Source organism: Cavia porcellus, unplaced genomic scaffold (genome assembly GCF_034190915.1).
Source record: "Cavia porcellus strain 051 isolate PalLab524CR breed Dunkin Hartley unplaced genomic scaffold, mCavPor4.1 scaffold_17, whole genome shotgun sequence".
NCBI lineage: Eukaryota > Metazoa > Chordata > Mammalia > Rodentia > Caviidae > Cavia > Cavia porcellus.
The window spans coordinates 55,483,601-55,510,854 of record NW_026947500.1 but is presented as its reverse complement, the minus strand read 5'-3'; the positions used below and the strand labels follow the sequence as shown (position 1 = coordinate 55,510,854).

Below are 27,254 nucleotides of genomic sequence, written 5' to 3'. Positions count from 1 at the left end.
GCTGAGTAGCTCACTCCCCTCTGACACATCTTGGTCTGTTCTTGCAACAATCACCACTTCTAGTTTCAACATCCTGATGCTGGGAAAGTCTCCATGTCTCATCTGTGCCCTAATAGTTTTTTGCACATTTTCCCTCATTAGATGGCAGACTTGTTGGTTTGTTCTCCAGATTAACACTGATACAGTTTTACTCATAAAATTTCTTGACATTTTAGCCCCTGGGCCAGTGGATACAGAAGGATTATTGCTGTTTATTGGATGACATTGAGTCAGATCATTAAATCCATTCTACTGAATCCTTTTTAGAGTCTGGATGAAACTGTGCTCACTTTAAGTGTGCTGGAATTCTTCATTGTTGTAGTCCTCTCTAACTGTGGATGCAAAATAACCTGCTGTAACCCCTGCAGAGTGAGTATGGGTCTCCATTTGAATCTGTGTCTAGTAGTTTTCTGTTTCTGCATAATTTACACAACACAAATGCTTGCAATCTCTACTTTGCATGGGTCACATGTCTGGTCACAGCTGTGCCGAGTTCTTTGTTCAGAGTCATACAAGGACTGGCACATGCAGCTGGCCAGACCATGGCCTCATATGAACCTCCTGGCCATCCTCCAAATTATGTGGTGGAAACCACTCTCTTTCAGCTGGGGACTTTAAGGCAAGATATATCATCTTTGGAGACAGCTAGACAGCAAACATCTCAAGTTGTTTTGGGCATTTTCCTAGATGTCACATGATTGTGTCAGATTCTTTTCGAATGATGCCCTTCTGTACAGTTAAAGCCAGAAAACTCACAGGACCAGTAGTGTATCATCCACCAGTCTATCCACTGCAAAGGGGACAGTCACAAGCATGTGGGGCACTTAGTGTCAGGAGATTTATGCTTGTCTGAATGGCTGAAGGAAAGCTGTTTCCCCATGTTCAGCACCTCTAGGTTCATCCCTTCTCAGTGCAGACCATTGGATACTTCACACAGGGAGGTCTCCAGATAGTTCCAAGTGTTACTCCATGACCGTGTAATGCCAACCTTCTCTGGGCTCCCAAACAAATGCTAGGGGCTAGGTTTCCTGTCAGCTTCCACACCTGCCCATGGTATCACACGAAGTTTACAAAGGAGATCCTCTTGGCTAAAAACCAGGAAGGTAGAGAGAAGGCAGAGGAGATGAAGAGAAAGACGAAGAAAGATGGATGGAGAGAGAGCCAAAGAGAGACCTGATAGAGAGAGATAGATGACAGAAAAATGGAAAGAGGCCTACAAAGAGGGTAGAGGAAGAATATTGCTAGGTATCTTCCAGAATATAGCTGGTTCCAGTGTGAGGTGTCATGATTTCATTACCCGAAGGCCCAGAATACAGAGAAAACTCATAGTCCAGCACAACAATGAAATCATGGCATGATGCAGTTGTTTGCAAGGTTCCCATTTAAGTACTTGCTTCCTCTCTGCCTGCTTCCGGGCTCCTAGGCAGCACCACCTCTTTCAGCCCTACAGGGTCTCCGCACAGAAGAGAGATTCACTGAATCTCTTTATTTCTAATGTGGATCTTGTAGTGTGACACTCAGGAAAGGTGAGTCTTTCAGAATATACTGGAATTTTAACATCATTTAAATGGGCTTTTATTTTACCTGAGTGGATTATTTGCGCTTGGAGTCACGAACCACTCAGCAGTGGTACTCCAGGCAGGCGATGTTCTCTCATCTCCTCTGTGGACTCACAGAGCTGTGTCCTTGGTGCACTCAGTGCCTGAGTATCCAGAAGACTGGGTTCCCTCACAACCCCACCAATGCCATCTCACTACATCTGTAGAAGGATTTTCTTTAGTTTCCTGATGATTCCTGGAATCCTGGGTCAGAGTGCTTTTCACTGCCTTAATCATGACCCCCAAACCACAAGAATGTTGCCACCAATATGAGCAATCTGGTGCAAAGGGAAAACTCTACATTTATCATAATGCCTTAAGCAACTCACCAGACATGATTTACAAGAAAAATTCACTGTAAAGCACTCTGAGTTTACAGTATTAGAGTTGATATCTGAGACCTACATCTGTCCCTGAATTTTCACAATGATTACACAGGAGATATCTGATTTTTTTTTAATTCAAAGAGTTGATAGCAAGGCCTTATCACTGATCTGTGCCCCTTTATTACTCTCGAATACAGAAGAAAGTAAAAGTTGATAAGGACAATGTGTAAAGAACTTAACTGCTCAAATAGGAAAGGAATCAGTTGACTTTGGGCCAGTAGGTTTTTCTTGACCAAATTGTTACCTGTCTTTCTCACCCAATAAATTCCTTCTCTCTTTGAAACAGATCTTGGTTAATTCTATTTTATTATAACTAAAACAAAGTTACTGCTCTAAAGTTACAGCAGATGCCTTATTCTTTGCTTTTTTTTTTTTTTTTTTTTTTTGGAGTTAGGGCCTCACTACGCAGTTCAGGCTGGCCTTGAGTTACTTTGTAGCCCAGGCTGGTCTTGAACTTGCAATGATCCTCTTGCCTCAGCCTCCTGAGTGCTAGGATTATAGGTGTACACCACCATTCCCTCAGCTCTTATTCTTTGCTTTGAATCAAATCATTACATATCACAATTTCCCTTGGTTCATAGATAATTGGCTTTAAGTTTTTTTTCTGTTTAGCTGTACAATATTTTGATTAATTTGACCGTTAAATTGCTATAACCGGCAATTATTTCATGTGTGTAAAATTTCATTCCCTTTGTATTTCGTATGTAATTTACCAGCTGAGTACATTTTGTATTCAGGTTGAATTATGCATGTTTGGGTAAATAAGAGCTATGTCTATTTGATTAATGGTATAAAAATAAAGTTTCCTGAATATTTAAAAAATTTTTCTTCATAAATTATTGTGTTTTGATTACTGATTGGTATTATTTTTCAACTCATACTGCAAAATTTATGCCTGATTTTCATAAATCCTGCTGAAAACTTAAGAACATTCTGAACATTGTATGAATAATGTAAAATAGAGTATTTCAGTATGTAACAAATAATGCTGTGTACAACTGAAAGTGAGACAGATTATTTTGAGTCCTCAAGATGTGTGATGGGATGTGTGTGGATGTGAATGATCAAGGATGGGAAAGAGATTTATATCAGGCAAATTTTCCAACAATTATGGAGGCTAATAAATCCCATGACTTCTGCTTTCAGGCTAGAAGCCCAGGAAAGACTACATGTGGTTCCAGTCCAAATCCAGACTCTTGAGAAGTTGGAGGCCCTGGTCCAAGAATAAAAGCCAGGGAATCTGAAGGCTGATGTGTGATGGAGGAGAAGGTAGGCAAGTTCAAGCCCAAAGCACACCTTCTCTGTTTGCCTTTTGTTCCATTCAGTGTGAAGGACTGAATTCATGGCCACTCTCTTTAAAAAGGGCTGTCTTCACCACAGTTGCTCTTTTCTTGTGAATGATTGCTCTCCTATCAGCTGGTGTTTCATTATTTTTATTTTCATTTTTTTCCCTTTAAAGTAAAAAAAAATGGACTATATTGTGTGGATACACTTTTAAACGCTAATCTTCTGGATACAAGGCCTCACAGATGCACCCAGAAATGATGTTCATCAGCTATCTCTGCACTCATTAGCCCCGGCCTGGAGATACATAAAATGGTCATTTCAATTTTGTGAATACTTTCAACCCATATCAACTTGATACCCACTTGCACCTCCTTAACGAATGCAATATATCAAAAACACACAGTCTAGATCCAGCCACCTTCCAAAGTCCCCATCTAGGTCTGCAGGAATCACTGAGAGACACCTAGATACAGGTCACAACATTTTTGCATGAGACTAAAGGTGAAATGACTATGGAAAGAGGCACATTAGGAGAAAATTGAACTGATAAGTGCAAAGAAATGTTTTGCCAAGAATGGAGAGTTTCACGTGATTATTAGCAATATGTCTGACAGCTCATGGATTTTTTAAAACTGATTTTCATGCAATTCTGTGTAGGCTTCAATATCACTAGTTTGATGTTGGCCCTCACGTGTGTGCTGCACACTGTTTTCAGACTCCTGCTTTGTTCAGGGCTCTGCCCCCTCTCAAGGTGTTCCACCATGGCCTTCATTTTAGGGCTGGTCATCTTCTCTTTATAGGGACACTGTTGTGAAAGGAAGTGTGTGGAGCACTGGCTCAGGCAAAACCAACTGGCAACACATGCTGCTTCACGTGGAGGTCGGAGGTGAGAAACAGCACAGTCTCTTATCTAACAGGCAATTCCACACCTGATTCATGGCTGTTTCTCCTGTTGATGTGGTGAGGCCAAGTGAGAAGGAAGCTCACAGATATGGAACACCATCTTTATAGGTGCCATTGTGCTCGGTGCTCTTGCGCCATGTTAGGTTTAATATTAGAACATTGCCCAGGGGATGTTTACACCTCATCAAAAATAGCAGGCAATTGCAGTCCCTGCATGCCTCCAGCCTTTTGTAGGAACCAACAGTGAGGTTACATGATTGTCTAATGTTAGAACAACTTTCTCTGAAATGCTGTGCTATGTGTAGCACTCAGCATCCCCTTCTTCCAACTTGACATCGCTGGATATCCTGGCAGAATGTACAACTTTTAGCCTGAAAATCCAGTTTCAAGAGTGTTTTCAATGTGTATTTTACTATTTTTTGTATCATTCAGCCTTATCAAATTGTAGTCTCAGTGTGTTACTGTATCTGTGCTGCCAAAGTGTGCACTTAGCTCAGCATGCTATTGTATAAATTGTCACTTTCAAAAGAGTTCAAGATAGAGTAAAATACTTGAAGTTTTGGGGTCTGAGTCACTACAGGAAGAATAATTATTGCTGCACATTGTGCCCAATTATATTCACAACTAAATTGTCAGTATTGGAAAGTTGATGGTTCTAGTTGGGACAATGTGCATGGTCAATCACTGCAGATCCCCATAACTGTGTCCCACTCTGAATAGATGAAAGACCTTCTATAATGGTCGAAGAGTGAATATTGGCCTTGAATGATATCTTCGTGTTTTATGTTTCTGTTTAACCAATAACATGTTTAGAAGCTCTAAATTGCTGTGGCTAACAGTTATTTAAAGCTTTCTGCTCATGGAGTTAAAGGTTGGTAGTAATGGAGATGACTGTGCTGAGGTACCAACTGAAACTTCTGATCCACTTGTATTCAATTTGAGAGAGCCCGTTTTGTTTCAGATACATGTTGTAGTCAGGGGTTGTGCGGAGAACAAGTAGAATCAGGACATGGGAGTTTGTAATATTATTTTTATAATGGTCACTGGGAGTTAACACAAGAAAATGCAGGAAATCTATCCGCAACACCAAAGACATAGATTTAGTCAAGAGCCTAAATCCCACAGCAATGACCCACATGAGTCCAGATAAAAACCCAAAGCTCATCACAATGCCTCCCATGAGTCCAACTAGAGGTCCAGAGCCCACAAGAAGGACTCCCATGAGTCTCTTTTACGGATCCATGCTGGGAAGGCCCAAATGTCAGTGGTGGAAGCCAAAAAGTCTATGCCAGCAGGATGAAGGAGGTATGCTGGTGGGATGAGGGTTCTACACTGGAGCCGTGAAGTCACACTCACAACAAAGACCAGGGCTGTACTGAAAGACACCACAGCCATACTCAGTGACATGGAGGCCCCGAGCTCTTCCAAAGACAAGCATAGTCAGGCACATGCCAGGAAGCCAGCATAACCAGCTCATCCTGGAGACCAAGCAGCACATGTCTTCCTCTTTGGAGCCAGGAAGCAGTGCTCGATGTGTGGAACAAAGCTTCTCCAGGAGAATCTAACAGCTCAAACAGCAACTCATAGGACAACTCACAATGCCTCAATGCAACAATGCATTAACACCCCAAAGTCTCAACACCTCCATTCTTCTCCACCAGTTTATCCTGGTGACTTTGCTCAGGTGGATCATTTTCACTCAGTGCCATGCTGATGTAATCCAGCTGGAATTAAGTTGACCACCAGTTCTTAATCCATAACAATATACAACACATGACCTAAACCTGACTCAAACAGAAACACAAACCCTAGCTTAAACTGAACTTTAGTCCTGAGTCTAACATTGCCTCTAACACTAAATCTAACCCTAGTGCTAGAACTAACCTACCACCAGCCCTAACCCTAAACCTACTCAAATATATAGTGCACAATAACCCTAACCTTATCCTAGCCTTAGCCATGCACCTAACTTAGACATAAGCCTAACACAAGCATACATCTGTAATTTCAGCCCAACCCTAAGCCTGCTTATACCATTAGACATAACTCTAGGCCAAAACACATCCTAACCAAAACTTAGCAAATACCCATGACTCCAAATTTTATACAAAGCCTAACCCTAAACCTCACCGTAGCACTAGCTGTACCTCTAATTCCAACTGTAACTCTATTCCTAACCCAGTATCTAAAACTATCTATAACTGTAAATGTAACACTGAACCTAAACTTAAATGAAGCATAAGCACAGCTTTAGATCTAATCCTAACTAAAACAATAATCATAAAAATAACCTTAGCCCTGGGTCTAGCCCTAGTCCTACCCCTGATCCTAATGTTAAACTGAGACAGCCCTAAACCTAAATCCAGAAACAAATCCTAGCCCTAATCCCAAGGCTAGAACTAACCTTATTCATAATCTTTACCCTAGACCTCACTCAAATCCTAAACACTATCCTAATCATAACCTCAACACTGGCCTTAATCATCCTGCTTTTCCTGCTCCTTCTCATCATTCTCCATTCGTTTCTCCACCTCCTCCACTTGTTCATCCTCATCCTTCTCCTTCTCCTGCGTCTTCTGCTCCTCCTCCTCTCCTCGTTTGTCCTCCTCTTCCACTCTTTCATCCTCCTCCTCCTGCTCCTCCTCCTCCTTTTCTTCCTCCTGCTGCTCCTCCTCCACTTGTTCATCTTCCTCCTCACAATTCCTCATGTGCTCTGTTATGCAAAGGAGAACAATAGTCAGAGGCGCCTCCCTAACCCCCAAACCTTACAGCCTCTGCTGCAGGAGCCCTGGCCCAGCTCATCAGTGGTGCTTGAATCACCAGAGAGCAGCATGAGTTGACATCCAAGGTCCTCCACTTGCTCCTTAATCACTGCCTTCTTCTGTGACACCTGTACGAAAAAGGAAGCAGAGTACCAGAGTCAGGGCTCTGTGGCCACCTGCCCTGCCCCCCTTCCCAGCCTCCCCTGCAACTGCACCATGGCCACATGGTCACCACTGCTCCTAGGTGTGTAAGCCACCTCCTTAGCTTGGCCCTGGGTCAGGAGTGCCACATAGGCAAAACTCTGGCATGGCTTTCTCTGAACCTTCAGGTGGCTGGGTGGCTGAGCCCACTGTTTCTGCACAGAGGTGTGACTTTTGTTGACAAATGCCATCTGTGGGGGCAGGGTGTGATTCTGTGGGGGGAGCTCTCCACATCACAGGATGCATGGAGCCTCCTGCCACTGACACCTGTTGCTCCTAGGGATGGGGCATGTCCACTGCTTTCAGGGAAGGTCCAGGGAAATGAGGGCGTGGAGAACCCAAAGTATTGGGGTGTCCAAAGGGACCTCAGTGGAAGAGACAGGGAAGGAGACCCAGGGAAGGTTCAAAGCAGAGCCCAGCTCACCGCAGCCTTTGAGCCTCTCACTTCTTCAGGACTGGTGCTGTTGGGCTGAGGACTCTCAATTTTTCTTTTCTCCACCTCCCCTTCATTTCATATTGGGAGCAGTCAGCAGAGAGGGAGGCAGAGCAGTCCCAGGCTCCCCTCCACCCACCTCACCAGGTCCCCCTGGGCCACCACCCTCGGGGAGAGAATGAGCAGCCCTCTGCCGTCTCGTCCCCGTCTACTCATTCTCAGAGTGCTCCTCAGCCCATGCAGCACTGACACCTCCATTCACCTTCCCCGGGCAGTGCCACAACTTCAGGCGAGGATGTCTGCTGCTTGGAAGCTGACAGGACCTCCTGTAGGTAAGGATGGAAAGTGAGACATCAGAGGCAGCCAGATCCTCCTGGACAGGGGCCCGGCCTCAGCACCTCCATCACCTGGGTGGTCTTCAGGTCTTCGTAAAAGCTAACCAGGGCCTTGTGGTCTTCCAGGTCTTTCAGATGTACCTTCATCACTTGTTTAAATGACTGCAGAAGCTGATGTTGCAGAGCGTGTTTTTCAGAGGCCAGGTGTAAACAGGCCTCAGCTCTCTGGCATAGGATGCCCAGCAGCTGGTCTCTCTGCTGCTGCAGCACCTGGGCCTCCTGGCTCTTCAGCGCCACCTGCAGGAGACCGAGAAGTGAGGTCAGGCATACCCTGGGGCTTCAGCAGCCTGAGCTCAGTAGGGGCTCCTCTGAACCACTGGCTTCCTGTTCCCAGCCTCCAGTCCTACAACCTCTGTTCTTGAACGTGGACCTCACCACAGCTGAGGAGAATCAGATGGAGCCATGCCACATGTGTTAAGTGATCTCTAAGCTCCAGTTTGCACATACTGTCTCATTGAATCCAACAACTCTATGAGGAAAATGCTAACATCCATTGGAAGTGATGGAAACTGAGGCCAGGATGGCAAGTTTGAAACTGTAACCAGTGTGACTGAGACCCAGTGTGGAACCAAAGAGCTTCCCCTCCTACCCTGTTTCCTCCTAGTAGTAGGATGACTCAGGTTTCTGGCAGGGAAATGACATCAGGACGTGGGAGGACCTCAGAGCCATATACCTCTAACAGTCCGAGACAAAAAGCAAAAGACACACAACTGCTCTTCCAGACACTGTAGGACTCTGAGGTCACTTGTGGTCCAGCTGTGGGAGATCAGTTCTGGCCCCAGCACCTCCCACCGCCATGGGGAGCACCTCTCTTAGCCCAGTCCCATGGGGCAGGAGTCACCTACCACTGCCTTGAGCTGGGAGATCTCCTCCTGCAGCTGGCCGAGTTTCCAAGTCAGCTCATTGTGTCTGAGCTGCTCTGAGCTCAGGGTGGTCACTATATTGGTGTTTTCTTCTCTCTACAGAGAATGGTAATAAGTGCCACCAGCATAGGCAGACCCAGGACCCCATTTGGGTGTCTACAGTGCAAAGCAGGCTGGAGAATCATCCCCTGTCTGCAGGAAAAGCCCCACAGGGTTCTGACTCACAGGACACTTTCACGATTGAGGGGACCATGGCCCAATGTGCTGCAGGGAGGATGGAGCAGAGGGGTTAGTGTGCTGTGCTGCTTGGAAAGACTTGTTGGTGAGGAGCCCGGCAAGCAGTGGACACGCACCAGCCTCTGGAAGCTGTCCTGCATCTGGGCCAGCTGCTCCTTTATCAGGCAGTTCTGAAGCCCTAAGGCATCAATCATCTTCTGCTGCTCCTCCATGTTGTGCACGATGTTCTTGTGCTCTTCCGCCTGGGCTGACCACAGCTCTGCCCTGGTGTCAGTCTGCAGAAGGTGATCCTCCTGCTGCCTCATTTTGTTCTGCAGAGCCAGGTTTTCTTCCTTTAGCTGCCCCAAGGCGCCCTCCAGCTCCTTCTTCACCTTCTGCACCTCCCACAGGAGCTGCTGATGTTTCAGACATGGCCCTGCTTGGGGCTGCGGGGTTGGGGCACAGGTGACAAGGAGGTAGAGGAAAGGGTCCAGGGTCTCTGGGCCCTGAACAAGCTCCTCAGTGCTCAGCCCCCACTCCAGGCTCCTTGATTGGGCCTTGGCTTCCTCATGACTGATTTGTTATACCCTCCCACATCATGTCCAGGCCTGAAGCCATGTTCCTGTATGGATCCTGGGTATTGGTTGGCAGGGGGTAAAATATTCTCTCTGCAAATGGGGATACTGAAGCTCAGAGATAGGATTAAATTGCCAGCTCCTGGCACACATGCCCTACGCTTTACCACTGTGCCCTTGAGTCCACCCTATCTCCTAGGACAGTGTTAGCCCCACCCACAGCCTGGGTACCCCGCTCTCTCCAGATCACCCTTGTCCCCACTCACCCACATGTTTCTCCAGTTCACTCAGCTGGACAGGAGGCTTATCAGCCCTCCTGTCCCGCTCCTCCTTTACCTCATGCACCTGCACAAGGCACAGGGGACGGTAGATGGAGGGAGGGACTAGTGACCTCAGACCCTTCTAGTACCCTAGTATCTGTCCCCCTTTCCCTTCTTTGGCCCCAAGCTGCAGTGCTCTCTTTGAAACTCTCCCACTGAGCGATAACAGGCCCAGCCCTAAATGCAGAATTCTTAGCACCTGACATTGTTCTCATCTGCACTCTGACCCCCTACTGCCATTGCAGCCCCACCTTAGCTGCCTGGCCAGCCATGACACAGCTTCATGTGGGTGACATTATCCACCACTGCGTGTCATAGGCTTTATGCTTTTTAAAAACTTACTCTTTTATCCACTGGAAGGCAATCACACTTCTTGTATTTTTCAAATTCTCTTAACTGTGGAAAGAAGAGCAATGATACTCATGAAAAAAATAAGCCACTTTGTTCACTTCCTCCTATAGAACACTCTTATACACACCATCTGCTTAATGCTGCCAACAGCCCTACAACACACTGTGATGGTCAGTCAGTCAGTAAACACACAAGTTAACATGGCTGAACAACAGGATGAAAGAAAAGAGAAACTTGTCACTGTGGTGTAGACCTGCAACCCCAAATACGGGTGGTATTGCAATAGCAGGATAAGAAAGAGGGAAACCTGAGGGGATAAAAGTAGTCAAACACTTCCTCAAATAGACATAATAAAAAATAAAAAGGGCTGAGCATGGAACCCTGTGCTCCCTGGACTTAATCCCTAGATATCTTGGGGGAAAAGAGACAGTTACAAGCTGGGGTGCAGCTCAGTAATAGCTTTCTGTACTTTTGAAGCCTGTGTGTCTAATCATTGGTCACACACAGGAGAGTCAAAGGTAAAGGGGACAATTAGAAAACATTCTGAGTCTCTCTGTAGAGTCAGCACCTGTGGAAAAAAACACACAAATCTCATCTACTCTGGTCACCCAGAGAGACTGTTAACCTTTTGAGGTCCCTGAGGAAGGTTATGTTGTGATTGTCTTAAGGAGCCCACTGGCCAAAACCTGTAGAAATCTATGTCTTCACCAAGAAATCAGAATTGGGCTAAAGCTGCTTGAGGGGTCCAAGTGGGAAGATTAAGGGCCAGGTGAGGGTTAGTGATGAGGGCGTCCAATGGAAAGGGTCTTAAGTGCACTCTACTCCTCCCTCTCTGTCCGCAGAATCCTCTGCTCCCCACCCTCCTCTGTGTTCAGACAGCGGAAAGGAAAGAGGTCCCCCAATGTAGGGCTCAGGGAGGCAAAGTATGTGAGGACGGGTAGGAGGCAAGAGCCAAGCCCCAGGTGAGGCCTAAAGGAGTGTCCCCCCGGAGGTGGACGCATTTGGGCTGTGAGGAGAGGATCTGTAACAGGGCTTGAAGGGGGCACCGGAGTGCTGAGGGTCCCTCCACATTTCTCCCAGGGGGGTACAGACTCTGCCAAGAAGTTGCTAGCTGGGGGCTTGCTCTGGGTCCAGGAACTGAGACCCTGGTCGGTTTACCTTTTGTTTTTGGCAGCAGCCAATTCCTGCCTTCAAATTTCTTCTGGAAAAGCAGATAGAAAGATGTGAGGGCATCTACTAAGGAAAATCTCATGACACAGCTCCTTTGAAATCACATAAGTGCCAGGCATGGTGGTGTACACATGTAATCCCAGTATTCCAGAGACTGAGGCAGGAGGATCGCCCTGAGTTTGAGGGCAGCCTGGGATCCATAGTAGGTTCAAGAGCCTGATCAAGACCCTATTGCAAAAATTAAAATAGTACCACAAAACAGACTTTGAGGCAAAAAGTATTTACTCTCAAAAGGGGCCACACTCTGTTAAAATGTGAACGTCATCAGGCACTTAGGACAAGTCGGCATTTGTCTGACCTTTGTCACTTGATGAGTTATCTAGAATGTGCTAAGACTCAGGTCTTATCATGATCTCTCAGTCCTTAGTGATCACCTTCAGTTCTGTGGCATCAAATGCCAGCTACACAGCAATTCTGAAAGCTGTGTTTTCAGCCAATAGCCTATTATGAAATCCAAGCTCATGAAATCAGTAATCTCTGTGACATTTCCTTTTACTTATCTAATATTATCTCCAGCCTTCTAGATCCCAAATTAAGCCTTTAGTGTCACTCCTAGAACATGTGCTCCTCACAGGCTTTAGCATCTCAGGTGAGGGAAACTCTACCTTTCCAGTTCTTAGCCCTAAAACCATGGAGGCATCTTGGATGGTCACGTCCTCTTTTAGAACATATCCTAGCAGCCAGTCTAGTAACCTTTCTCTTTCTTTATCATGATGTTGAGGATTGAACATGGGGCTTTTGCACTGAGCTGCCAAGTGCCTGGATTCTTTCTTTGTGTGGGTCTGTATCTTGTTTCTTGACATTCTACCTTTGACAGAAAGGCAAAATATGGGGCTGGGGATTTAGCTGAGCGGCATAAGCGCCTGCCTTGCAAGCAGGCAGTCATGAGTTCAATCCCTGGTACCGATAAAAAGGAAAAAGACAAAAAAAAAAGTCAAAATATGATTTGTCTCCACCTCTATTGTCCCCACACTGCTCCACATTGCTGTTACCTGTCCCCTGGGTTGTAGTATTTTCCCTGTCTCCCTGATACCCCTGCTTCTGCCTTGGACCTCTAGGTTTGCTCAGATTCATATCCTCCAAAAAGCTGATGCTGACACAGGATCAAATGTACGTGTAATTGATTGTGGGAAACTTTGTGAGAGAAAGTGAAAAGAGCATCAAGAGGAGCACAGCTTTAGCTCAGGACTCCACAGCAGCCTTGCTCAACTTTTTCCAAGCACACAGTTGTCTATACTCATTGCCCTTAACCTCCCTTCTGTTTCATGTGACATCAGACTTACATGACAGATAGCAGAGCCTGGTAATTTCTAATCTGTGCTGTAAGTGCTCACTTTGCTGCTGTCTTCAAAAATATTTTTATGAGAATTGTTTGTGCTTCTGTGTCCATGTTTGTCTGTTTTAGTTTGTACTTTGTGCAATTAAATGAAAATGGCCATATAGGGACAGGTGAACTAGAAGTAATAATTGTTACTTGATTAGTCATTTAGTCCTGCTAAATAAATACTGGCCTTCTGTTAGGTAATGTAAAGAAAATATTCTACAAAGGTATATACTGCTGTCAAAAACACCCTCCTTGTAAGATGCACCAGACAATAAATCATATCGTGGTATCCGTAACTTATTCCTGAGACACCAAGGATCAGTACTTGGGGAGCAGATACAGATATGGTATTGACCCAGCATAGCCAGGGTACCATGTTACTTCATTTTGAGAGAGCTGCATCCAGTGCAGAGCTCAGGGGTGCTGGGTCTCATGGTAATGTTTCCTGGTGTTTTCTTGATTTTTCTTGTACATCTTTAAATTCTTTCATATTTTTTATTTATTAAAGCTTGTTATAAAACAAAATTGATACCGTGATATTTAATGCAAACATGCGTCATTTCAGTTACTTTCCTATTAGCATTTTAAAACTAATATGCATAGACAATGGGAAAACAGTAAATGATAACATGATTACAGAGGTGACACACCATCATTTTCAATGCCCCATTATATTTTATGTGCTTTTAAAATGTTGTCATTCTATAAATGAAATCATTGTAAGAACTGCCTGTCACCATACGCAAAATAAATTTATACCATGATTATGAGAATTGCAAACTGATCCTTGTATTATTAAGTTTGCTTAATTCATTTACTTTCAGTTTCACCTTTCTTATTTGTCCACAGATCATAGGGTGACATGCATGGTACCATGTGATGTATAACTGGTTTGTAAAATAGAACAACAAGACTTAAAAGTGCACTTTGCCTCTTAAAGACTACTGACGTTTTAACTAGAAATCAGCAGATCTCAGTGACATTCAAAGAAATGGGAAACAAACAAACCCAATATAACATACCCTTAGTAATTACAAAGAGAAGTGCAATTAAGAAACAAATTTATGGAAGTCATGGGTCTGAGATGGTGGGATATTTTCACCATGCATTGTGCCCTTCTGATCTGCTGTGAATAGATCATGTGGATGTTAGTGGGGAAGAGGGACTCATCTAGTCAGCCACGAAAGTTTTCTTGAACATCTCGGCAGTTAGGTGTAAAATACAGACTAAAACTTGATCAACAGCAGCCCAAAAAGGAGAGAAGGGTGAGTCTGACATAAGCTGCTCAGGGTTAAGGTTCATGGAGCCCTTTCCACCTGCATCCATAGCAAGGACTCACCTGCTCCATCCAAAGTCCTGACCCCTGGACAGTCACCTTCCCAGCACATTTAGGATGCGGGGAAACCTGCTGAATCTGGCAGGACCTGTGCTTGACAGGCAAGTGTGAGACTGACAGCTAGGAATAGCTCTGCTTTAGTTCTATCTGCTGCATGATTTTAGATATTAGTGGGAAGAGAATGAGATATATTCAGTACACAGACTTCTCAATTAACAAAGCTTCTGTATTATGGGGTAAGACAATATTTTTACAAAATTGAAAACAAAAGCAATCATGCTAGAAGACATGAATTCTCTGGAATAACTAATTGTGAGGACTATTGTCCTGACTTTTGATTACATCAATTTCTTCATCAATAAGAGATTAAAAGTGCTCTAAATTCTCATAGTTTTCTTTCCTTCTTTTCTCTTTTCCTCACTTCCTTCTCCTCCTCTTTCTCCTTCTTATTCATAAGTGGCATCATTGTCATCATCATCTTATTCATTTTCCTGCTCTACCCCCAAACTAGTGGAAATTCATGTTCTAATGAGGTTCCATCTGCAGTCTTTTTTTTCTTTTTTTTTAAATTTTGAGTCAGTATCACTAATTCACTAAATTGGGCAGATTGAAGTTGAATTTGTTATCGTTCTGCCTCAGCCTCCCAGAATACTGAGATAAGAATATATCATAATACCTGGCTGCACAGATTTAAAGTATCTGCTACACCATCTGTAGAGAAGAACATAAACATAAGACATATCATTGCCATCTGATTGATTTGCAAGGAAATGGGTTTCCAGCACAGGCAGTATAGCTGTATTTATTTATTCACTGACTTTTTGAAACAAGGTCTTGCTATGCAGTTCAGGCTGACTTTGAACTCGCAGTGACCCTCCTGCCTGTGCCTCCTGAGCGAGGAGATTACAGGCATGCAACACCATACCAGGCATACATGATGTACATTTAAACCATTGCCGTACTGCTGGGTTTTGATGACAGGTAAAAGGGAAAGGATCAACAAGTAATCATGAATGTATCTGCATATGAACACTGTCTGGTTTAACTTCCATTTTTCACATCCAGGAAGCTCTAGGTCTGAGAGATGGCTGTGGAGAACTGCACGGTATGTGCTGAATTGTCTTTTTAGGGCTTTGTAGTAGAAAGGATGTGCAATGGGGGCTCTTCTTGCTTCTCGTTTATGGTGTTAACTGTAGTTGCCAGTCTAGAGATGATCCTGTTCATCCAAATGGAACCCACACTTCACACAGCCATGTATTAGTTCCTGGGCAATCTGTCTTTCTGTGATGTCTGCTATTCTGCTGTTTCTCCCAAGATTCTGGCTGATTTCCTGTAAGGGCATGCAATTTGTATGCCATCCAAGTGTACTTTTTGGGTGCCTTTGAAGACGTGGCATGTCTCATGTTGCCCCACACAGCCTGTGCTCATTACATTGCCTTTTTCAATCCACTCCTGTGCCACTCACCTCACAGGTGTGGTCATGTTCCACTGTACCCTCCTATTCATGTACTTGCAGCCTGCTCAGTTACTCCACAGACTGAATGGTCTCTATCTTCCATGCAGTTGTCACTCTGACACCAAACCCCTGATCTACAACTTTAGAAATGCGGATGTGAATGGGGCCCTGGAAAAAGCAATCAGAACTACATGGAGTGCTGGGTAAATCTCTGTTTCTCACACAAATGAAGTTTGATGATTCTCAGAGTAAACGTCCAGAAACACCGGGACAGCCAATCAAGATGCTTACTGCTTCTGCCCCATGTGTCTCTTTGAGTATAAGATTCCATAATTACTGGACTTTGTCAACCTTGTAAAGTAATGGAAAAATGAAAGAATATCATTTTTCTGTTTGAAGAATTGTGCTGTCTCTCTTCTTTACTGATAAGTGTTTCTCAGGAAGATATCTTGAGGTTTCTTCCCAAATACCAACTGAATATAACATGTGTTTGCAGTTTTAAAAGAAGGGGTATAATGGCACAATTGCTGATCCAGAGGGAGACACTGGCAGTCAAACTTTATCTTCTTGCGATGCCTTCAAAGTAGTGCTTTCACTCTATGATATCTACCACAACACTTGTAAGTAGTAAATAAATGAGTATTTTCCTGCTTAGACTCCAAATTTAATATGGACAGTCATGTTTCTTTGCTTCTCAATTACTGATTTTTGCTTTTTTGCTTGTGTTTCTGCATCAAGATGCAGTTCCAGGGTTACACAATACACAGAGCACAGCTCCCTGTCGTACTAATCAAAAAGAGGCTATATAAAAAGGACATAAAAAGAACTCCTTACATTTCATTTGACTGTACTAAGTTCACCTACATGAAATTTCTCTTTGTCCTAGGCTGATGCGGTCCTTTAAAGAGTATTCAATCTCATACAAGAACTTGTTACAGTGCTTTTTCTCACCATAATGCATTCTTCTAGCTTGTAGATTTGTCCTATATCCCATGTTCACAGAAAGGCACACTTTCATCAATACTTTCATGCAAAAAATGCTTTATTTTATTTTTATCAGTAAGTGTTTACAGTGAGTTTGTTTTCTTCTGTAGTAGTAATGATTGTCAGGAATGACACTGTGTGATGTGGGTCTTCAATTTTAGGGCTATTTTCTCTAGATTTTCATTCAATTCTTATGAAAATTAGAGCAGTGAGATTGAGAGGAGAATAATTTGAAGGACAAAGTTATGATGCTTTCTTCTCAGGAACTTATTTCTTTGCATATACCTTTCATTTCTATTTTTCATTTTGTATGGTCTTTAATGTATTTTTTTTGGTGTGCAATTGTTTGTGTGGCTTTAAGTGGTGTTGTGAAGTGCAGTTTTGTCACCATCCTCTCATTCTATAGCTAGATGATCTTTCTGTGCAGCAAGAAAATAAAATGGTACCCTATTCTGCATAATGCATTGCTAGTGGACAGTGATGAATGCTTGAATTTCAGCTAGTGCTGTGATACTGTACCGTAATCAAATGTAGCTATGGATATATATTTTTCACAGCAAAATCTCTTATCAACTAATAGAATTATAAAAATTATGACACAACTTCAGATTCTTAAGACTAAGCTTACATATTCCAAAACATTGTATGAATCAACACATTCATAAAGATAGGAAATTTCACCAGGTTATTTGTCTTGCTTTACTGATTTAACAGCATAAAAGAAATAAAAATGTGGCCCCATCTCTCACAAATTTATTTTCTTCTCTAACCTGAAATGATATTGCTGCAGAAGCAGTACCGATCCAAAAGGAAGACCCTTTCCCCAAGGAGTAGGATGGCGTATGTTTATTGCACCAGTGGACTGATGGGGTTCATTCCCGAGAATTGGCAGGAACTGCAGTCAGGCTGAAGTGTCCATAGACTTGAAAGCAGAAGTACAGAAGCAGGTTGCCTGGAATTTTAGGACAAAAGTCTCCCTCATCAGTTGCTAAGCAGGCTACTCTTGGACAGCTTGGCAGAAATGAGATGTATTTCTAGGCTTGGGAACTACAGAGGTGCACTTGGGTTCAGCCAGCCTTACTTTGGACTATCAGGCAGGAGGAGTGTAATGTTTTTAAATTTCCATTATGTTTTTTTTCATAAAGTATTTATTTATCATGACTTCCCAGTTTCTTTCCAATCACAGAGAACTTGATCAAAATCAGATGCCTCAAAGCACACTATGTTTTAAGCCCCAGATCCTGTATTCCCAAAAAGCGAATTTAGATAATGAACCCCAGAGAACTTCATTCACAGTGTCCGGTTTGGCCTATCTTGGGGGCCATGTCAGGAATGCACTATCTCTCTTCTGTAATGAACCACACCTTTCAGAGACCACTTCCTGTGGAGGATTCGGGGCAAAGCCGCAGGGCTCATCATCTTTGGGATGCTGCTCTTGACTTCCCTACTGCAAGCTCACATGGGCTGCAGCTCTATTACTGATTTCTGTGGACAAACTCCTTCTTTATGAAAACACATCCCACCACGTGAAAAAGCACTGCAGCTTATACTTATGATTCAGCATGTACTTTTCACTCCCATATAGTTTTCCTTTTTAGTTTATTCCCTCTGCCATTGTTACCTCACATTTGGATTGAATGCTTTTGAACTTTCCCGCCACCCTTGCTCTAGGTGTGAGCTGCAGCAGCTGTGGAAGACACTGGCAGCTCCAGTTCTCACCCATGGTTCTTGCTGTGTCCTTCCCCAGAATTTACCTGCACACTTACAGATCAAGACATGTTGCACCCTGTGTCCTCTTGAGAACACATTTTATGACCCACAGTTTAATTTTCTCAATATTTTAAAATATTTGCTATTGCACTTGGTAATATCTTATACTCATTAACTGCACATAGAGGACCACCCTGGAGTATGAAGCAGAAGTAACTCAGGAATGACCAGTTTCTCCATGTCACTTCTCCTCTCTGCACGGGGTCATCACTAAAAACAATCTATAGTAACTTTCCAATTGCTTCCCTCACAGTTAGACTGCGATACATATCCTGATAAAGAATTAAGAGATTGTTCAATAAGACTTAATGGGAAAACGTTAGAGAGGCCTGGAAGACATACATAAATGATGACAAGGACAAGTTAAGAGAGAATATGAGTCTTCAGAGTATACTAAGATTTCAGGAGACTTGGAGAACAAATCATCATTTGAAATGGAAAGAAATTCAGACAATATGAAGGGATTAACATTTGAGGAGAGAATTTTAAAATGAGTAGTTTGGAGAGGTAATTAACAATGTGCACATATTTACACAGGAGTTAAAATCAACTGATGAATAATGCAGGGGATTGCAGACTGCTGTGTACCTGTCATAAGCCATGGCAGCCAAGAGGAAAGATTCTGTCATCCAAATAGCAGAAAAAACATAACGGCACAGCACAGCCATTGTAAAAGACAGTTTTCTCATTGGAAATCAAGTTCATGAGCAATTTGGGGGCAATGACAGAAAAGTAGCTCATATCCAGTAAGGAGAGCACACAGAGGAAATGGTACATCAGGGTGTGCAAGTGGAGCTGGAAGTGATTAACACAACCATGCCACGATTTCCGATCAGAGTGACAGAGTAAATGGAAAAGAATGCAGTGAACGGCAGATTCCGAAGTGCTGGATGGTCACTGAACGCCACCAGAAGGGAAGGAAGTCAGCAGTGAAAGTGCCAGGCTCCAGCCTCATCATCTATGGTGCTTCTGCCTGCTCAGAGCGGTGATGACATAAGGACAGAAGTGAACATGATGACTGGACTCTACCCACGAAAAGGAAAGTCAAAGATTTCGAGTTGATGACCCTAAATCCACTTATACATTTTCACAAGTTGTGCCTAGCTTTACATACTTGATAGCATACATTTTAACTTTTATAATTAAATCACATTTATGGTTTGTCTTGGTTATTGAACTTATGAATTAATTAAAAATACATTTTGCTTGTACATAATGATCACATTGACCATCACCTTTCTTTAGTAGTTATTTAACCCTTTGTTATTTTAAGGTACTGTTTCATTCTCATTTGCAGAAATAGCTCTTAATTTTCAGAAAAAAATGAATACAAAAAGAATGCTCATGCTGGCCTTCCAATACTTCAGTGTCTCTCTTTCCCTCTGTTCCTTTCTATTCTGGGGAAAATGAGCTCGTCCTCTCTGCAGTTAATCACACCGAATTGCCTTTTATCCATTAAGGTCCCTTTGCTACTCCTAGTCACCTGTGGCTCATGCTCCTTCCTCACAGAACAATGCTTAAATCTACCTCACTCTTAATAATAGATACTGTATCTGTGTTCTTCACTTTCTCCACCGCATCACAGTCCTTCCTCACAGATGTCCACCCTGTTTCCCCAATCTCATTTCCACCTACTGAAGTACGATGTTTGTTCCAACAACAAAAAATGTTATTTTGCTTAACATTTCAAAGTATAGTTTGTGAAAAAATTCAGACTTTTTAAAATATGTGTGCATTATTATATCAAGTGACAAAACTCCCTTTTTACAATCTCCACCTTTTCTGACCTCTCTACACCTCTCTTTGTTACTCTCCTAATCCCAAAACATCCTCCCTAGTCCCCCATCACATGAGGTGGCACTGTCCTGGGGCTTCCTTCTGAACTTACTTCTTCTCTGTCCAAATGCTCTTTTCTTAGTTAATAATCCTCTTCCTTTTCTAAACTTACCACCTATGCAATGACAGCTTTTCCATTTCTAGTCCAAAGTCACATGTTGAGCTTTCAATGGGTTATGGAACAGGAATATCAATGGAACAATTCCAAAGTTATATTTAGTGGATGTCACTTCCCAATACCATGTCTTTTCTGAGATTCCTGTCTTCTCCATTATTGTGCCCTGCACTCCTGGTCTAAATATGGAGCCTTCCCAATCAAGTGCTAGTAATTCAATAAAGGAAAATATCAAGATTTCTTGCTTTATCATTAATGACATTTGTAAATGCTGAGGCACAGTTACAGGGATAGACAAGGGCTCTCTTGCTGAAACATAACCCCATCTGACATTCTGTTTTGAAAAGTCATCCCTGTCCTTCCTCAGTTGAACCTCTTAATGGTCTCTTTCTAACTGGTCTGCTATCTTACTTCCAAACAGATAACATAAGCTATTCATATGTCTTCCTGGAGGTACAGTGTAAAACACATTTAATTTTATCTTCTAGGTCAAACCCTAAGTGAGTGTTTGTGTCATAAAGCTCATATTTAAATATCTTCATGATTCACATATATTAGACATAAAATCCAAATAGAACAATGCACAAAAAAGACAAACAAAATATTAAGAAAAATTTGAAAAATCAGCTGAGTAACTTGTTCTTTGAAGTAGGCATGAGAGAATATATCTAAATGAATTCTGTATAATGACATAACATTGGTTTTAGCTGTAAATATTGAATTCTAACATTCTATTTTAAGTCCCTTAATGACAATGTCCAATGTCTAACAGTACTGTTATCTGTGGACTCATGACTGTTGGTGTCATTACCCCAAGACACAAAGTTATATATAAATTAAGTCAGTCTTGATATTTTAATCTGTTCAATTTTTTTACAATTAATAACATGTAATGAGATCTCTGCTTACATTTAAATTTCTCTACCCAGCACCTAATAACGCCAAACGTTATCTTAAGAATGACATAGGGAAATAGATCTTTCATAAACTGGAAGGCTACCAAGAGATAGAGGGAGATGGCAGAAAGGGGAGAAGTGAAAATTCGTTAGGCTTTGCACATGTACTAACTCCACATGAGGAATGTGCTGTAAACGTGTACAGTAAAAATAGACTAACAGCACTCAAAACACTAGTTTATTGCTGCTGTCATATTTTCTGGGCACTGTCCTAGGCTCAGTTACATTCAGGGCACAAGGCCTGGTTGGCCTTTGCACTGCATCCTGGCAGTCTCCTGCAGGCCTGGCTTCCACTGCCTCTCTCTGCCCCTCCTGGGCTTAGACCTTAGGTTTCATTCTCCTCTCTCTCCCTTGGGCGCCCAGGATTCAACCCACACAGGACCTCTGAGCCCAGAGCAGATCCCGGGACCCTGGGGAATCCCCAGCTATTTGAGTACTCCCACCCTGCCAGAACCTCCAGTAGGATCCAGCCAGCTTCCTGGAAAGAGCAGCCTGGGCTAGGCATGCCGCTTGGGTACCCGCACCTGGAACCCTCCCTTCTGGCCACCAAGCTCCAGGGGGAGGGTGTGCAGCAGCTCCAGCCCTGCCAAGTCCTTCCCGGGCTCCTTCCTGGGTCCTCACCTCCTCCACCCCTCTCGGGGCACTGGCCTGTCCGAGGTTCCCAGAGAGACCTCCTGGGCTCCAGGTCTGCTCCTCCTCCATAGTCCCAGCTCAATGTTTGGGTCAAGACCCACGGCCTCAGGTTCCCCGCCGCTCGTTGGTCAACCAACTGTCAAGCTGAGCTTCCGTTTGTTTCCTCGGTCCTTTCCGCCAGGCTTCGGAACCATTCGTTCATCCTCGGGTTTTCCCGCGCCTCTTCGGTCCTTTCCACAGGGCATGGGTTCCATTCCTTTATCTTTGGCTTCCTCTAAGTCTCTCAGGTCCCTTCGTGTCTCATAGGTCCCTTCTTGTTTCTTTGGCTATTTCCGCCAGTCCTCAGGTCCAATCGCATATCCTCTGTTTCTCTGGGTGACTTCCATCAATCTGGGTGTCCAGCACACCAGGGTCCTGTGTCTCAGCCTCTCTTTTTGTGTCTCTGCCCCTTGGATCCCTCTGAGCCTCCTGGTTTCCCAGAGCACCTCTCCAAGTCCCCACCCCGCTCCTGCAAAGCTCCTAGCACGGCTCCCTGCAGCCCCTGCTCCTGGCTCTTGGTGGCGCTGTCCTCTTTCAGCGCTGCAGCCCAGGCTGGGCAAGTGTCCTTCCTGCAGGCTGCCTGTGCCTATAAACTGGACTGAGGGGGCCTAAGGAGAGAGACCAAGAAGAAAGGTTCATCCCCGATCCTCAGAGAAGTGAGAATATGGCTTTCTCCTCCTGGGTGAACTCGGAAATCATTCGGGCCATGTACAGCTGTGCTCTTTTCTGTGTGTCCTCACATTACCGCATCATTCAGTTGATGTTTGGACTTTTCCGTTGCTGCAGAAGTCTTTGGACTATGAATGAACATATATGGTCATTCATTCTTTCTTTCTTTTAGGCATTTCATTGTCTTTTGAATCTTTGTCACCTGGTATTTCTGCTGGGTTTTACATTCTAAAAAATATGAAATACAAATGTTTTCATCAATTTCTGGCTAATAAAAAGACCTTCTTTGTTCTGAAGGTTTTACACATTCCCACAAACTTCACTCACTTGTGGTGCATGTATTACTGGCCCAAGGGCAGCTCGAATCCTTCGATGTATGTGTATGACTCACATCCAAGAGCATAGGACAGTCCTGCCAGGTGGTAGAAGCCGCTGGATGTGGCAGTTTTGGGTGCACAGCCCCATGTTGAGCATGTTATTAAAGACTATTAAAGCAAACTCAGGTGGTATGATTTTATCATAACTTCAGGAAACCTAACTGATGTCAGGACTATTGAACCCAGATGGAATAGCAACAGCTCCCTATATATTGGAACACAAATTAAAAAAAAATCACACAAGTTTTAAAACAATGAGAAAAAGAAAAGTGTAACATATGCCATCAGGTAAATATACCATGAGATACAATAAATTCTGAATTATTGTTATGCCTTGTATCTAGATGTCCCCCCAAAGCCTCATGCAATCATAGATGGGGATTTTGGAGGTGGCTGCGTTAGAGTGTGACACTGGGATTAAGCGTGTGACACTGAGATGAAGGGTGAGATACTGGGATTAATGCTGTGATGCTGGAATTAGGGACGTGTCGCCCAGGATATAGGTGCACCATTCTGTAGGGCTGTAGATGGGATGGTATATAAAGGGGCCACAATGGGGTAGGCTGCTGCAGGCTGCTCCCTGTCTTCTGCCTGCCTGGCCACACAATGGACTGACTGCTCTTCCTTTGCAAAGCTCCTCTCCAGGCCACCCTGCATTGGGGCCAGGTGAGCATGGACTGAAACCTCTACAGCCTGAAAGCTGAAACAAACCTTTTCTCCTTTAACTTGTGGATGCTGGGTATTTTGTCTCAGCAATGAGAAAAGCAGCCAAGATGAGTATCTATAACACTATGATGGGCATAGAACAGGAGGAAAAATTCAAGTAGGAAAAAGGTAGCAACAGGACACCTAACTGTACTTTAAAGCCATTGACTGTGAGGTTATTTGAAAGAGTTACTGTTTCAGTGTGCTGTGATAACAGTGATAAGCATATACATGGCAATTTATCTATGGACAAGTTAACATTTTATAACCTGAGGGTAGAATTTTTTCCTTGAGCAACACATGACAATCAATATTCATGTTTAAGTAGGTATTGGTGTAGACTGTTGCTCTGCTTGATTCGCATTGGCTAAGCTGCCTAGCAACTCATACATTGAAATTCTGGGATACAGTTTCAAGGATAGCTCATTATGTGTGTAGGAATGAATCGAACCATGAAGAGGCAATTAAGGCTACTTCCATGGAATAACTCACACCACACACTCACTGAGTTTGCATCGTCTTCAGAGAGGCAAGATAATGAGAAGAAAACAGGAAACATTTTTCTAAAAATAGGCCTCTACATAGTCCTAACCCTTGAACCTTTTACAAAGTTGAATGGAACTACTTCACTGAGAAAAATATGAACAAAAAATGATGCCTTGAATTTAACAGAGGAGAATGTCTTTCTGACTACAAGCATAAGTAAATATGGATAAGCTATTATATTGAGAATAATGCATTTGATTAAGATGATGTTAAATTGGCTCAATATCAAAGGGTTTTCAGTGAAAGGTGAATGAAAATATGGAAACACTTGCATTGTACATGAAGACCCAAATATAATATTCATAGTCTATAACTCTTCATAAATAATTATGAATGACCCATATTTTAAGCCTTTTCTAAAGTTTACTAGAAAAGAAACAAATTCCTGAACATATTGAAGAGTAGCTCTGATTGATACTCATAAACTAAATACAATTAAACTACTGTGAAATATTCCATAATGAGTAATCATATGGTCTGACAATAGTGCTGTGGGGAAAGAAGTAGGTCATAACTTTGGGACTTGAAAACCTTGCTCTTGATTTAGTAAATTAATAAAAGTATTTTGAGTTACTGAAAGTTAAATATATGCACAATAGTCCTACACATAAACCTCATTCTAATGAGTAATTTTCTACCTTGCATCAATATTTGTGTGTACTATACTGACAATTTAAAATTCAAGGTAATCATAATACACTAAGGTATAAAACATCTATAATACATACATGTTGAAATATTGAACAAGAGCCTCATAGAGTTGTTTTTTTTTAAATTTCACTAAGTATCTTTTCAGAGATTTCCAGTGTTATTTTTGAAGTCCTCTATTTCAATGTCTCCTGTGCTTGCTCCTGGTGGACTAGATGTTTGAGAATGCATTTCGCATTTTTGTTTTGCCATTTTCCCCTTTCAAGTTAATATTTGGTCCTTCAGTCCCACTAGTGTCAACTGTTGATAGTGTGAATCTTGGGGGCCCTAGTGTAAGGTTGATGTTTGTCCAATTGGTGGGTCCCTCAATGAAGAGGTGTGCCAGTCACCTGACTTCCACTGCAGGGCCTGTTGGGTGAGTCCTATATTCTTCCTGGCTGACAAACCTAGTAGCACTGATGTAGGTCAACTTTTAGTTCCTGCTGTCACTTTATCTTCAGGTTATTCCAGATCACCAAATCTCCCTGACTGTAGTGTTTGTATTGGCTGAGGCCCTACTGTATCCCTATTGTGTGCCTGTGTGTCTCCTAAGCCCTTTTGATTTTCTCCAAGTTGGGGGAGTCCTTATTGGCACACTCCTCACCCTGCCTGATGTTTTCTGTGTGCAGGAAGGGGTCACCCACACTCTTGCCTGACTCACCAAGGTCTTACAGTTAGTGGGAGGGAGCTTTACTACTATCCCTGTTTACTCACTGTACACCTCTATTTTATTTTTTTTTTTTTTTTTTTTTTTTTAATTTTTATTTAAGGAGAAAAGAAAAAAAAAGCAGGGAAAGGGTACAAGTTATACAGATTTACAGAAAAAAAATGAACAGTAGGAAATCACTAGTTAATGGATTACATATTGTCATCTTAGAAATAATTGTTCAAGTCACAAAATTAGAGCTTGTAAAGTGGACATTCCATCAATGATACTGCAAACAGTTCTGTTCATTGATCCAATAAAACTCTGTGATATCATTTTCTATCTTATACACTTAAATATACATGCAGTTATATAGTTTGGAGCACTTTCTTTTCTTCTCTTTTGTACCATGACTATTTCACATTTTGGGTTTCATTGCTCCCACGGTTCTTATTACTTTTTTGGAAGAGAGTAAAACCAAATGTGACATAACAGAACAGAATCGGTCAAGTCAAAAGGGTGGACATAATAGATAATGTAAAAACATAATACAAGGTGATCAACAATGGTTACCATAATGCCTCCCGCTATCTCTAATAGAATTGCCTATATCATTAGTTATAATACAATTGAACAAAACAGTAAAGAACAAAACCGACAAAACCAAAACATTGGAGACATTGTAGGTCTTCAAAAGTAGACAAAAGTCAACAAGAATGGGCGTCATAATGAATCTCATTATCTTCACAGCTGATGCCTAAACTTTCGAACCTGATACTATCCAGCAAAACAGAATAGGGGAACATCAGTTAAAAACCAGATGGTGAGAGTAATACAGGGCTTTAAATCAAGGTAATGAAAAGTCAAAGTGGGTTACTATAATATATCCTGCTATTTTTTTCCTTTAATTAAAAGGATAAAGATAAAAAAGTAAATAATGGAGTGGAGATTGAGATAAAAGAGGGCATAACAACGAAACAGCGCAGATCAAAACATAACCATTTAAGCAGAATAGTGTTTCACCTCCAGATAATCCTAACCTAAAAGTAGTTACCATATTGTTTCTTTCTTTGAAATCCTTGAGTACAACTTCGTATACTGTAGCATTAAGTATATCAAAACAATGTAAAACCATTCAAGAGAATGACAGCATTACAGAGTATTTAGAATCGACTAACAAAATGAACAATGGTTTCTGTATAATCTCCTTGTCTTTAAAAGGTTTTTGCTTATACTATCGTACATAATAAAATCCAATAAGATACAGCCTATTTAGACCATTGGAGACAGAAGGACAAAAGCTAGATGAGACTTCAAAACAAGATGATACTAAATCTGTATTACCTATTAAGATGTCATTTTCTCCAAAATAGCTGTTCCTATCATCCAATCTTCTCTGCCTCATTTCTGTTAAGCTCTTTTTCTGTCCGTAGCTGTCAGTTTGTCTTCTTCATTTTGTTCTCTGCTCCATTCGTTGTGGCCTCTCTGCCATTATTTCTGGATTCTTTGTATTTTTCTTTTTTTAGAATATCCTGCAATACTCTCTGTAGAGTTGAATTGGTGGTTGCAAATTCCCCCAGTTCCTCTTTATCCTGGAAGCACCTTGTTTTTCCATC

At 42.5% G+C, this 27,254-nt stretch overlaps 1 protein-coding gene across 3 annotated transcripts; it reads right to left on the bottom strand.

Moving 5' to 3' along the window:
• Window positions 1–5,229: 5,229 nt before the first annotated feature.
• LOC106026791 (golgin subfamily A member 2-like) lies at window positions 5,230–22,445 on the bottom strand. Of its 3 annotated transcripts, XM_063228173.1 has the most exons (10): window positions 21,958–22,445; window positions 10,321–10,374; window positions 9,925–10,003; window positions 9,221–9,529; window positions 8,850–8,963; window positions 8,017–8,241; window positions 7,872–7,935; window positions 7,601–7,680; window positions 7,034–7,103; window positions 5,230–6,926 (listed from the first exon to the last, which is right to left on the bottom strand). In XM_063228173.1, the coding sequence occupies exons 3-10, from the start codon at window positions 9,928–9,930 to the stop codon at window positions 6,691–6,693; spliced, it is 1,104 nt and encodes a 367-aa protein (XP_063084243.1). In that variant the 5' UTR covers window positions 9,931–10,003; window positions 10,321–10,374; window positions 21,958–22,445; the 3' UTR covers window positions 5,230–6,690. The 3 variants fall into 3 exon arrangements, with proteins under 3 accessions (XP_063084243.1, XP_063084242.1, XP_063084244.1); XM_063228172.1 differs by lacking the exon at window positions 9,925–10,003 and having other exon boundaries at window positions 21,958–22,444; XM_063228174.1 differs by lacking the exons at window positions 10,321–10,374; window positions 21,958–22,445 and having other exon boundaries at window positions 9,925–10,312.
• Window positions 22,446–27,254: the final 4,809 nt, after the last annotated feature.

Coding starts and splice junctions, on each gene's coding strand:
- LOC106026791 (XM_063228172.1), bottom strand. CDS start 22,038: ATGGAGGAGGAGCAGACCTGGAGCCCAGGAGGTCTCTCTGGGAACCTC. Junction 7,681..7,871: donor TGTGGCACTGCCCGGGGAAG/GTGAATGGAGGT, acceptor TATGAAATGAAG/GGGAGGTGGAGAAAAGAAAA. Junction 7,104..7,600: donor TGAGAGGCTCAAAGGCTGCG/GTGAGCTGGGCT, acceptor TTTTTCGTACAG/GTGTCACAGAAGAAGGCAGT.